Source organism: Hylobates moloch, unplaced genomic scaffold, assembly GCF_009828535.3.
Source record: "Hylobates moloch isolate HMO894 unplaced genomic scaffold, HMol_V3 SCAFFOLD_9, whole genome shotgun sequence".
NCBI classification, from domain to species: domain Eukaryota; kingdom Metazoa; phylum Chordata; class Mammalia; order Primates; family Hylobatidae; genus Hylobates; species Hylobates moloch.
In genome coordinates this window covers 17530326-17542578 of record NW_026652284.1, presented here as the reverse complement: position 1 = coordinate 17542578, position 12253 = coordinate 17530326, and the positions used below count along the sequence as shown (strand labels likewise).

The following is a 12253-nucleotide window of genomic DNA, read 5'->3' as shown; positions in this document are numbered from 1 at the left end:
TCGCTAAGTTACAAGGAGCAAAATGTGAACATCCACACCAGGCCTCAGTCCTTACAGGGTAAGTAATTCTGTGAAAAATCTGCCTTTGCCTCACACTGTGGAAACAATGATGGTCATGTAGGGATCGGTGTCCTCTTCTCAACCAAGGGCCGATTTTACTTGCTGGGAATCTGGGGGGAAATAATCCCCCCATCAAAGGGAAGGAAGCAGAGTGCCCCATGCTGCCTTTTCTGAAGGCAGCTTCAATGTCCAGCTTCCCCACATCATAACCCTAGTGCTTAGCACTCAAAAAGCAATCTTCCTGCCATGAGGACTCTGTTGCCCATAAGGGATGGCCCATCAGACAGAAGGACCCAAGGCCCACTCCAGGGCAAGTTGGTGGCAGAGCCTTAGGCATGGCCCAAAGAAAGAACTATGGCCTCCCAATTCAAAAGCTGATACAAGCAAGTCAATCTGTGGCTCAGCTACAGATATTTTAGGATAAAAACTTGGTTTCATTTATTCACTTAACAATAATTTACTAAGCAGCTATTATAGATGTTATACCATCCTATATACTAGACATAAAAAGTATTACTAAGATGGTCCAGTCCCTGGATTCAAGGAGCTTACAGCTAGCCTAGTAGAGAACTAGACCCTCTAAGGAGCAGCTAACAAAGTGAAGGAAAACATTCTAGGCAAAGAAAGCAGGAGATAGCCACAGCTAACATTTGTTAAGGATTAACTTAGGCAGACACGGTTTTGATCACTTAGTCTGTATTATGTCATTTATTTTTCACAACACTTCCGGGTGGAGACTATATTCCCATTTTATAGATGGGGAAGCTAAGGAACGACTTGCCCAATGTCACGATGCTAATAAATGGAAGTGCTGGGATTTGAACTCAGAAAGTCTGCTTCAGAGCCTGGGATTTCTATCACTGCACAGCACTGCATGTGCAAAGACACAGGGGTAGGAAGGACACAATGCTTTCTGGGGGCTGCAAGTTATCTAACATGACTGGAGAGAGTTCATCCTTCATAGCTAGCCACTTTACTCCTGTTTATTTTACTTGAACCATCCTTCTCAAAAATCCCAACCCATGTCTGCTGAACTAAGGCAAAGGCTGCACTGGAGCCACTCAGGGGAGGTGGGCTCAAGGCAAAGTGGAGACCCCCATGAGGAGGCAGAGCACACTGCCAGGGAATGAGGAGGGTGGCTGCCCTGCCCTTCCTTGTTAGACCCCTGCTTGGCCCAGTACCTTGTTCTTCTTGCTAGTGGGAGCAGGTGGTTTTATCAGCTTCTGCAAGATCCTCAGGCACATGAGGGTAATGTTCTCAACCACCACGGGAGTCTTTATGTTCACAGCCATGAGGAAAAGGCTGAGAGCTAGGGATGGTCAGGAAAGGCAGAGTCACAATCAGGAACACTACACATCTGCTCTGCAGAGGCCGCCCAAGCATCAGTTTCCCTCCTCCCCTCCCACTCCGGCCAGGACTGCTCCTTGGAGCCTCCTTTCCTTTCTCTGAAAATCCCCTAACTCACCACAGCGTAACCGGAGCTCCCAGCAGCTGTCCTCCTTGGAGATAGAATCCGTCAGCAGCAGCATTTCATACTGCAGGCTACTTGCCTAGAAGGCAATGGGAAGAGACATGAGTCAAGAGGGTCAGCTCTGGTCCAGCGACTCTTAACTATTAATACAATTTCTGGTCCTAGGTGGCTCCAACAGAGACAAAGGACAGACGGAGACCCTTGTGCTCCAGGCTCTTCCCTGGGAAAACCATTCTGGGATAATGTTCTGCTCCTTCCCTCCTCAGTCACCGCAGGACCTGGGAGGGGAAGCTGAGGAACACAAGGCATGTGAGGGGAAGTCAGAGAGGACAGCTGGGCCTGCTAGGCCGGCTCACCAGATCGGGGTTGGCCCAGTGGCCCTTCAGGGCTGTGGAGACCTTGCCAATAATCAGGTCATTCATCTGCTGGGTGGCTTCTGGGTTGTCTCTGCGGAAGCAAATAGAAATGGAGTCCTGTAATTCACAATCAGGTGTGACACTCCCTTCCACCTGAAGGGGCCCAGAGAAAATGAAATCAATATGTCTAAGGCTACCTGGCCCCAAATTTTCTACTTCCTTCCCAGGGGCAAGACTACAGCTTTAGCTTCACAAAACCATGGTCGGTAATAATAAAGGGCCCATCACAGCCGCCTTGCCTATGAACAGAAGCTAACTGAGGGAAGAGCAGCACCACCTTATGGGGCCCATGTCCCAGGCAACAGAGCCCCTGCTGTCTGGTGTGACACAGTCTCCAAAACCTAGAGGTCCACTCTCAGTCTTGGTCACAACTCTTTCCCTGTCTTCTCCATCTGCCTGCATGTCATTTTCCACAAGGCCCTCACATTCCAGTTTACGTCTCTTTGTAACAATGTTCCCATTATTAATAAAAAAAACAAACCGTATCACTCACTCTTGCTTCCCAACATACTGAATAAGCCCCAAAGTCCTTACACAGGCCCACAAGACCCTATGGGATCTGGCCCTCGCACCCTCTGACCTGAGCCTCCTCCCGAGTCTTCCGTACTGCATCCCTGTCTCCAGCTACACAGGTTCCTTGTGATGCCCTAGCATTCCTGGCATGTGCCTGCTCTCAGCTCCCCCACTTGCTACTTCCTAGGCATGCAGCCCACTGCTGAGACATTGCCATGACCTCATGATCAACTCCTGACCTTGTGATCTGCCTGCCTTGACCTCCCAAAGTGCTGGGATTACAGGTGTGAGCCGCCACGTTCAGCCCTATGTTTGTTTTTTTTTTGTTTTTTCTTTTTTTTTGATGGAGTTTCGCTTGTTGCCCAGGCTGGAGTGCAATGGCACGATCTCGACTCACTGCAATCTCCACCTCCCAGGTTCAAGTGATTCTCCTGTCTCAGCTTCCCGAGTAGCTGAGATTACAGGCATGAACCACTACACCTGGCTAATTTTGTATTTTTAGTAGAGATGGGGTTTCTCCATGTTGGTCAGGCTGGTCTTGAACTCCCGACCTCAGGTGATCCACCCGCCTTGGCCCACCAAAGTGCTGGGATTACAGGCGTGAGCCACAGCACCTGGCCCTATTGTTGTATTTTTAATGGAGACGAGGTTTTACCATGTTGGCCAGGCTGGTCTTGAACTCCTGACCTCAAGTGATCCGACAGCCTCAGCTGCCAAAGTGCTGGGATTACAGGCAAGAGCCACTGCGCCCAGCCTACTCTCAGTATTTTTCAGATGAGGAAAACACAGACTCAGAGAAATTAAGGAATCTGTCCAAGGCGTATAGTACAAGGTATCAGATACTGAAATTGAGTCTTTCCAATCCAGAGTCCAAGCTCTTAATCTCCAGGCCCCACTGCTCTGCTTCTTTCATGTGAGTCTTTCTTGAGTTCAAGTGTCTCCCTTCCCTTCCCTCACAAGGACTCAGGGATAGTTTCCTCAAGATACTGTACTGGAACCAAAAAAGCACAAGCCAATCATGCCATTTACAAGGAAACCTGGGTTCCAATGCTCCCCATACTCGCTCACCTACACCCTGTGTCTCTTTCCATCTTTCCTTTGTTATAAGCTACCTAACTTGCTGGGTGGTCAGAAGCACTAGTCTGTGCACCCTCTCTAACGCTCCTGGCATGGCTGCCAGTATCAGTAGGAATCACTAGGCCCATAACCATGGTGTAGGTACTGACCGAGTTAGGAGGCACATGAGCTGGCGGACCTCCTCCCGCATGGCGGCAGCCCCTCGGCGAAGATTATAATCAAAGAGCTCCCGGATAAGGCCCTGGGAGACGAGGATGTGCCTCAAGGCTGGGTTGGTGGCCAGGGCCCGAAGTAGTGTGATACAATGTTCTGTGACAGCCGAGGCGCAGCCATAGCACTTGGTGGAGGATGTGTGGCCACAGCCCAGGACGGATAAGGCACGGTACTGGCTGGCAGTGAATGTGGGCTGCACGGAGGTCCGGGATGATTTAGTGGCTGCTTCCCTTTGCTGCAGGTCATATTCCAACAACTCTTTGCGTGAAGCAAAGACTTTCTAAGAACAAAAAGGCAACAATAATGGGAATTAGCAATTAAAATAAGAAGAGGATGTTAATTGGAAAATTAGTTTTGCTTTAGAAAAAACTTTACATGCATTATACAATTTAATCTTCTCAATAACCCAACCGGTTAGATGCTTTATCTCCATTTTACAGAGAAGGAAACTGAAGCTTGGAGGAAGTGGCTTGACCAAGATAAGTGGCAGAGTCAGAACTCAGACTCAGATGGCAGGCTTATGCTCTTAACTCCCATGTAACAAAGACGAAGGTTAGAAGCTAATACACATGTAGCAAAGATGGCACTCCAGCAATTTGGGGTTGAGGGGGAAGGTAAACTGGATGCTCTCCTTATATGAGGTACCTCTATCTATGGCCAGCCTCCCATCTCATGGAGATTAGGTCTGTGACACTGCAACTGACACATGGCCCACCCTGGTTGATTGCAGTTGGTATGCCCTTACCTACAGCCTGCAAACGCGGCATATTAGAAGAAGAGGGAACAAAATCTTGGCACCAAAATTTTTTCTTCTTTCTTTTCTTTTTCTTTTGAGATGGAGTCTTGCTCTGTCGCCCAGGCTGGAGTGCAGTGGCGCAATCTCGGCTCACTGCAAGCTCCGCCTCCCGGGTTCACGCCATTCTCCTGCCTCAGCCTCCCGAGTAGCTAGGACTACAGGCGCCCGCCAACACGCCCAGATAATTTTTTGTATTTTTAGTAGAGACAGGGTTTCGCTGTGTTAGCCAGGATGGTCTCGATCTCCTGACCTCATGATCCGCCTGCCTCGGCCTCCCAAAGTGCTGGGATTACAGGCTTGAGCCACCGTGCCTGGCCCAAAACTTTTTAAGACCAGTAACCCCTCTACTAAAGACGGGTTGTTAATGGCTAAAAAAAAACCCGTATCTGTGCTACCTTCCCATCACCAGTATGTTCAGTTATCTAGCATGAACTCAGCATTCTGACCAGAGCCATAAATCACGGTGGGGGAGATGCTGTTTGGTGCAGCCACCTGCCTGCCTTTTCAGCTGGATTGGGCAGGGACAACACCATGACCTGGACTGCTGGATGAGAGAGCAGTGGGACTGCTGTGAAAACACCACCAGTAACATGTGGACAAAACACACCCAAAAGCTGCTCCCCACTCTCTACCTGGATGATTTTGGAGAGTTCATCAAAAGAATTCTTGCAGTCTCCACAATACTCCTGAGCCAACTGCAGGATGTAACGATTCACGCTGGCGGAAGTGGAGCTGATGCCTCCTGCTGTTCCTGAGTCATCCTGCAACCCCAAGAGGTAAGCTGTCAGGCCTCCTACCTAAAGTGATCTCACCTAGGAGGCAGTCTTCTGATCATGACCCAAGGCCTTCTCCAAATGCCCTTTGCAGCGTGGCATTACCTGTGGCTTTTCTGGAGCTGCCTCATTCACTTTGCAGAGCAGGTTCTCCAGCTGTGGCCGGTGTCCCATCAGCTGATGATACACTCGATCAGCTTTGTCCAAAAGTGTATTGATGTTGGATACAGCCTAGACAGAAAAGACAGGGACTGAGTGAAGGCTTTTTAGCTGATGACTTTCCCTGAGTAATCCTCACTGCTAACCATTTACCACAGCATTTCCTATAGGTCAGGCACTGTGTTTCATACATTATCTCTATTCTTCACAATAATCCTTCCTGTGAGGTGGGTATATCATTTCTAATAAAAATACAATACACATCTGTGATACATAATAATACAATGCTGAGAGAAGCAACTTATACTAGGTTACACAAGTATTAAAAGTATGGCTAGAATTAGAATTTCTGTCCTTCTGACTCCGAAGCTAAATGTTCTTCTGTTAACCCTATAGGTGCCCCTTTTTCACTGTTCTTTAATATCTAAACCTCCCCCCGCCCCCGCCCATATTATGCAGGCTGGGAACTAGCACTGGACAAGCTAATACTGAGGGAGGGCCAGCAGCCTCAATATGAAGCAGTCCCCTTCCTTCCTTCCTCCCTTCCTCCCTCCCTCCCTCCCTCCCTTCCTCCCTCTCTTCCTTCCTCCCTCCCTCCCTCCTTCTTTCTTTCTTTCTTTTTCTTTTCTTCCCTCTGTGGCCCAGGCTGGAGTACACTCAGCTCGCCGCAGACTCCCTGCGTCCGGCTCCCATGATTCTCCTGCCCTGGCCTGCAGGCTGCCTGGGATTGCCGGCGCGCGCCACCACCCCTCCCTGGTTTTTCTCCTTTAGCTGGAGGCGCGGTTTCGCCATGTCGGCCAGGCTGGTCTCCAGCTCCTGACTTCCGGTGGTCTGCCCGCCTCGGCCTCTAGAGGTGCTGGGACTGCAGACGGAGGCTCGCTCACTCGGTGCTCCGTGTTGCCCGGGCTGCAGTGCGGTGGCGTGGTCTTGGCTCGCTGCAGCCTCCACCTCACAGCCACCTGCCTTGGCCTCCCAGGGTGCTGGGATTGCAGCCTCTGCCTGGCCGCCGCCCCGTCTGGGAGGTGGGGAGCGTCTCTGCCTGGCCGCCCATCGTCTGGGTTATGAAGAGCTCCTCTGCCCGACCGCCCCATCTGGGAGGTGAGGAGCGCCTCTGCCCAGCCGCCACCCCGTCTAGGAAGTGAGGAACGTCTCTGCCTGGTCGCCCATCGTCTGGGATGTGAGGAGCGCCTCTCCCCGGCCGCCCATCGTCTGGGATGTGAGGAGCGACTCTGCCCGGCCGCCCGTCTGGGAAGTGAGGAGCGCCTCTGCCCGGCCGCCCCATCTGGGAAGTGAGGAGCGCCTCTGCCCGGCTGCCCCATCTGGGAAGAAGTGAGGAGCGCCTCTGCCCGGCCGCCCCGTCTGGGAAGTGAGGAGCGCCTCTGCCCGGCCGCCCCGTCTGGGAAGTGAGGGGCGCCTCTGCCCGGCCGCCCCGTCTGGGAAGTGAGGGGCGCCTCTGCCCGGCCACCCATCATCTGGGATGTGAGGAGCGCCTCTGCCCGGCCACCCATCATCTGGGATGTGAGGAGCGCCTCTGCCCAGCCGCCCCGTCTGGGAAGTGAGGAGCCCCTCTGCCCAGCCGCCACCCTGTCTAGGAAGTGAGGAGCGTCTCTGCCCGGCCGCCCTGTCTGGGAAGTGAGGAGCACCTCTGCCTGGCTGCCCTGTCTGGGATGTGGGGAGCGCCTCTGCCCGGCCGCCCTGTCTGGGAGGTCTACCACAGAGGCCAGAAGCAATGTGGGGGCTGGACGTGGTGGCTCACGCCTGTAGTCCCAGTACTCTGGGAGGCCGAGGCGGGTTGATCACTTGAGGCTAGGAGTTGGAGACCAGCCTGGCCAACATGGCGAAACATATGAAAAATACAACTGACAAACCAACCAACCAACCAAGTGACAACAAAACAGGTCTACCCTGGAGTCATACTCTAATTTTTTTCTATTTTCCTCCCTTTCTGATCCTTTATCCCACTTTCTTTTTCTTCCTCTTCCTTCTCCTTCTTCTTTGTCAAATAGAGGATTGAGTTATTATCATTGATCCATACAAAGTCCCTCTCTCATTTATTTTCTTTAATTCCCACCCCCTATTTCTATTCCCCGTCTTCCCATGTGCAACCTTCCTAATATGTTTGATATGCATCTTTTTGTTTGTATGTACTTTTAGAAATTGTTTATTGTTTTGTGTGCAAAAAAATAATAATAATAAAAAAAAAAGAAAAGAAAAAAAAAATATGGAGCAGTCCGTGGAATAAATGCAGGGCAAAGCATCCAAATCCAAAGTTATCTGTACCTGGAGATACTCTAGTTTCATTATCAATCAACACTTTTCTAAAATCCTATGCAAACCATGTCTTTCAATACAATATACCTTATGCCATTCTTTGCTCCCACCCAAAAGCTGGGCCCTGAAATTGGTGTTGAGTCGAAGAAGGCTTGGGCTAGAAAGTAAAGTGCACTGCACTGCACCAGGTCTGCCCAAAGTCCAGATCAAGGCCACAGCCCTGAGTCTAGGCCAGATCTGGCCTTACCTTCTTCCGGTCTTCTTCATTCTCAATGGGATCCACTGCACAGCAAGGCTTGGCATAGAGCATGAAGTCGAAGCGGGCGTATTTACAGAAGCCACAGGCATTGCAGAGGAAAGGATCCTTTTCATCGTAGTTGATGGATCTAAGTAACCAAAGCATTTGGGTCAGTGAGGTGACAAGGTTCGGTGGGGTGGGGGTCACTCTGAGGAGATGGATTGTGCCACATTTATACACTCTGGTAACTACTGCAGGGGCTCCTGAAGGGACAATAACAAATGAATGACTTAAGCAGCCAGGTAACAAAAAAGCAAGACCCAGAGCTAAACTTCTGGACCTCCCTCTGCCCTTACCCTCCACCCCTGCCACAGGACAGGCACACTCGTGTGCACATGCACACACACACACACACACACGCTCTCTTCTTCCTCCTCCCTTTCTACCCTTGAACCCACTCTACAAACCCATAATTCTCTAAATGTTCTGAGGGAATCAGACACTATAATTGCTCACACTGACACTGCTACAGAAAAATAACAAGGAATGTGCACAGCCCTGGCCTAGGGGATGACCAATGACTTACCTGCATTTGTGACACTGGTACACATTCTCTCCACAGTTGCCACAGACTCCTGGGTTGGCAGGGACCGAGGCACTACAGCGAGGGCACTGCAGGGTCTCTGTGGAGGCCTGGTAGTTTTCATAGAAGTCTGCAAACTCAATCATCAGGTTGGAGGCCACAATGGGCAATGGCAGGTCAATCTTCACCTCTGTCTGCCCAGGGGTCAGCTGAACCTTCTTGGCTTTGTGCCAGCGAGCTGGCCTAGGGAAGACAGACAGCCTTGAGATTTTCTCATCTAACCCTCAGTGATAACAGTCTGATGAGACAAAGAGGAAGACTGTCCCATGTATTTTTCTAAGGCAATTAAGTGGTTACTCTAAGGAAAAGAAATCTGGCATATAATAGGAAGCCAGTTTTAAAAAAGTTTTCCACTAACTTTTCTCTATAAAAAAAGGAAAGAACATACAAGTGCTTTAAGCTGTTATACATGATACCTTTTGAAATTCCAGGGAAACAACAGAAGTATATAACAAGGGAAACCATGACTCCAAAAGCATGCCACACTGAAGCCTGTAAGAGGTGCAATGATGATGCATGCCAAGTTCCCATCCTGCCAGCAACCTTGGAAAGATAAAGCTAGGCTGTTTTAGAGAGGCAGAGGAAGAAAATCAGGGTCTGAACCAAGTGCTAAGTCAAGTCATAAAGAGGAAGGTATGCAATAATTTTGGGGTGATTATATAACACAATGAGAGCTAATATTTACTGAGTACTGACTATGTGCTAGGCTCTGTTCTCAGCACCTGACACATACTAACTCATTTAGTCCTTAAAATAAAACCCTGGAAGTGGGATCCTATCTCCATTTTATAGTTACAGAAACTGAGGTTAAGCAGCTTCTCTTAAGGTCACAGAGCTACGTAGCAGAGCTGGGATCTGAACCCTAATAGTCTACCAGTAGCTCTGCTGACTCCACACAACGAAAAATCAAACCCACCTCCTCTGGAGGGGAATGGGCCACCCTAATGTGCAGCATCTACTTTCAGGTCACCAAGGTGAAACTAGGCTTTTCAAGGCAAGAAGAGAAAACCTCCCTAGGCAGCCTTCATGGCCACATGTTGCTGTGGTAATGAGACTTATTCTGCCTCTTGGAATAACAGCAATACTTCCATCCTGTGTGTAGAACAGCTCTGTAAGTCTTACTATTCAAGTAGTGTCGACCTGTGTTCTCCCTTCAGTAGCAATGCCTGAGAGTTCAACAAAAGGCGATCTGTCTCTGTGAAAGTCAACACTATAACCCATGTGAGTGCCTCTCTTGGCCTAAATATGACATGCCCTGATTCAGTCACTGGGATACACCGGCTAGGAAGATCCAGTATCAGCAGATATAGAGAAAAGGCACCATGTGGAAATTGAAGAGTGTGTGTACTAAAGAAGCTTCTTGAGAAATAACTTCCAGCTATGAGCAAGAGCACAGCTGTCTTAATCCAAGAAATGACAATTACTTCCCAATACAGAAGGTTTTATCTAAATCTAGACCTTTGTATAAGAATAGTTAAAATGGGCATGAGAAGCCTGGAGGTCCCCTCACTCAGCTTCCCCTCCCTAGGCAGGCTGTTGAGGAACTTCCACAGACCCCTATGGCTCCACTGGACTAATTTAGAAATAATCTTTGTCAATATCCTTAGAACTGTTGTTTCACTTTTGTCCTTCGGTCATGAATGGAGGGGCCAAGACGATGTATTTGGCCTCTAGGGATGTGCTGCCTTACTCCATTCCAGGAACCGAAGGCAGCAACTGAGCTTCAGCCTTACAACCCACTGCCCCTCCCAAGGCCTAAAAAGCCCATACTTGTTTTTCAACTCCACGATGGCCTGCACGGTTCGGTTGTTATAATACAGGTTGATGGTCCGCACCATCTTGGTCCGTTTCAGATCCCCAATTTTCACTGTCACTTTGCTGATGGTGTGACTGCCAATGAGCTTCACAACCTGCTGGGTGGTGGTGTACCGTGTGTCCACTTTGATGGAAGACAGCTTGATATACTAAATACAAGAGTTCACAAAACATGGTATTAGTTCAAGACTCGTACTGCCTTTTTAAAAATCCATCAGTGTAACCCGCTCTTCACCCACAAGATGAAGTTTCTATTTAATTTTTTAAAAAATATTTTGTAGAGATGGGGTCTCACCATCTTGCCCAGGCTGGTCTAAAACTCCTGGGCTCAGGGGATCCTCCCATCTTAGCCTCCCAAAGTACTGGGATTATAGGCTTGAGCCACTGCACCCAGCTAAGTTTCTATTTAAGGTAATAAATGTTGCAGATAAAAATTCCTACTGTTGGTGACCAACCATTAGGAGAGGAACATCTATGTGATAATGATCCATCTCTAGAAACAAGAATCCCACTGAACCTATTGGCCTCAGGACTGTCCATGTACAGATGTTACTTACACAGAACGGTACTTCTGGATTATTACACACCAGGCAGGGATCACTCTCCAGGTAATAGCCATCAAACTCCACTAAGCCAGACAAAGTGCTAAGGAAGAAACCAGTCTTAGCATGAACACATTTTCATCTTAGGAAGCACTGAGTTTCACAAAAAAATCATGACAAAGCCATGGCTCGATGTCCCCCAAAGTGAGCCCCACCCTAGTGAGAACTCAAGGACACAGGAGAAATCCCAATAGGATTACAAAGCCACAAGAAAGAAATTTCAACTAACTGACCTTAGATGCTTCCTAATCTTTGATCTATCCTTCAGAGGAATTCTAAAAAGTAGTAAAATTTGACTCAAGAGTCACAATTAAATTTACTAAAAATCATTGAACTGTACATTTAAAATAGGTTAATACATCAATTATCTCAATAAAATTTTTTAAATTTTTTTAAAGAACAGTCACTACTAAACCAGAGAAATAATAAACTGTCAATTTAACCAATATCCTCTTTTAAAAGTTTTTTTAAAAAAAGGAAGACATTTTCTTTAAATTTGTTTTATCTTATTTAACTTAAACCCTTGAAACTAAAGACCTTTTTTTTTTTTGAGACAGGGTCTTACTCTGTCATCCAGGCTAGAGTGCAGTGGCGTGGATCACAGTTCACTGCACCCTCGAACTTCTGGGCCCAAGCCATCCTCCTGCCTCAGCCTCCCCAGCAGCTGGGACCACAGGTACACGCCACCACGCCTGGCTAACTTTTTTTAAATTTTTTTTTAGAGATGAAGTCTCACTATGTTGCCCAGGCTATACAGACCTTTCTACATTACTACTCTCCAAACCCTGAACTCAGCAATGACATTTTGAGTACCTTCTATGTGCAAGACCCTGGCCTACATGGAGGGGACTGGAATCTCAACTAGGCAGATTCACTCTTCTCCCAGGGGCTTGTCAATTCCTATGTAAGAGCCTATCACCATGTAAATAACTCCTCAGAATGCTGACTGAGCTTCCCACAGGAAGAAAGCAAAACAAAGCTCACTTATAAATGTTCGAGTTGGGGTGGTTGGTAAGAATATGGTTTTGAGTCCTCAGAATCTCCACAGCCTTCTGTGAATACTCCTTCAACTGAAACAGAATTCAGTAAAGAAACAAGTTAAAGCCCAAGGGGAAGTCTTACTGGAAAAGACTTTTGTCTTCTGCATTCTAGCTGAATACTGCCCTAGACGTACCAGACTTCTCAGTCAGAATCACACAAAGCTGG

At 48.3% G+C, this 12253-nt stretch overlaps 1 protein-coding gene across 9 annotated transcripts in view; it reads right to left on the bottom strand.

Annotated features, from left to right (window-relative positions):
• UBR4 (ubiquitin protein ligase E3 component n-recognin 4) overlaps positions 1 to 12253 on the bottom strand; it is a 146166-nt gene that overhangs the window by 40643 nt on the left and 93270 nt on the right. For all 9 annotated transcript variants that reach the window (XM_032759101.2, XM_032759105.2, XM_032759109.2 and 6 more), the window contains 11 exons: positions 12032 to 12117; positions 11003 to 11090; positions 10401 to 10594; positions 8574 to 8813; positions 7997 to 8135; positions 5425 to 5550; positions 5179 to 5307; positions 3687 to 4030; positions 1888 to 1978; positions 1526 to 1610; positions 1242 to 1369 (listed from right to left, as the gene is read on the bottom strand). In XM_032759101.2, the coding sequence (XP_032614992.1) occupies positions 1242 to 1369; positions 1526 to 1610; positions 1888 to 1978; positions 3687 to 4030; positions 5179 to 5307; positions 5425 to 5550; positions 7997 to 8135; positions 8574 to 8813; positions 10401 to 10594; positions 11003 to 11090; positions 12032 to 12117 (1650 nt within the window). The remainder of the gene's footprint in view (positions 1 to 1241; positions 1370 to 1525; positions 1611 to 1887; positions 1979 to 3686; positions 4031 to 5178; positions 5308 to 5424; positions 5551 to 7996; positions 8136 to 8573; positions 8814 to 10400; positions 10595 to 11002; positions 11091 to 12031; positions 12118 to 12253) is intronic.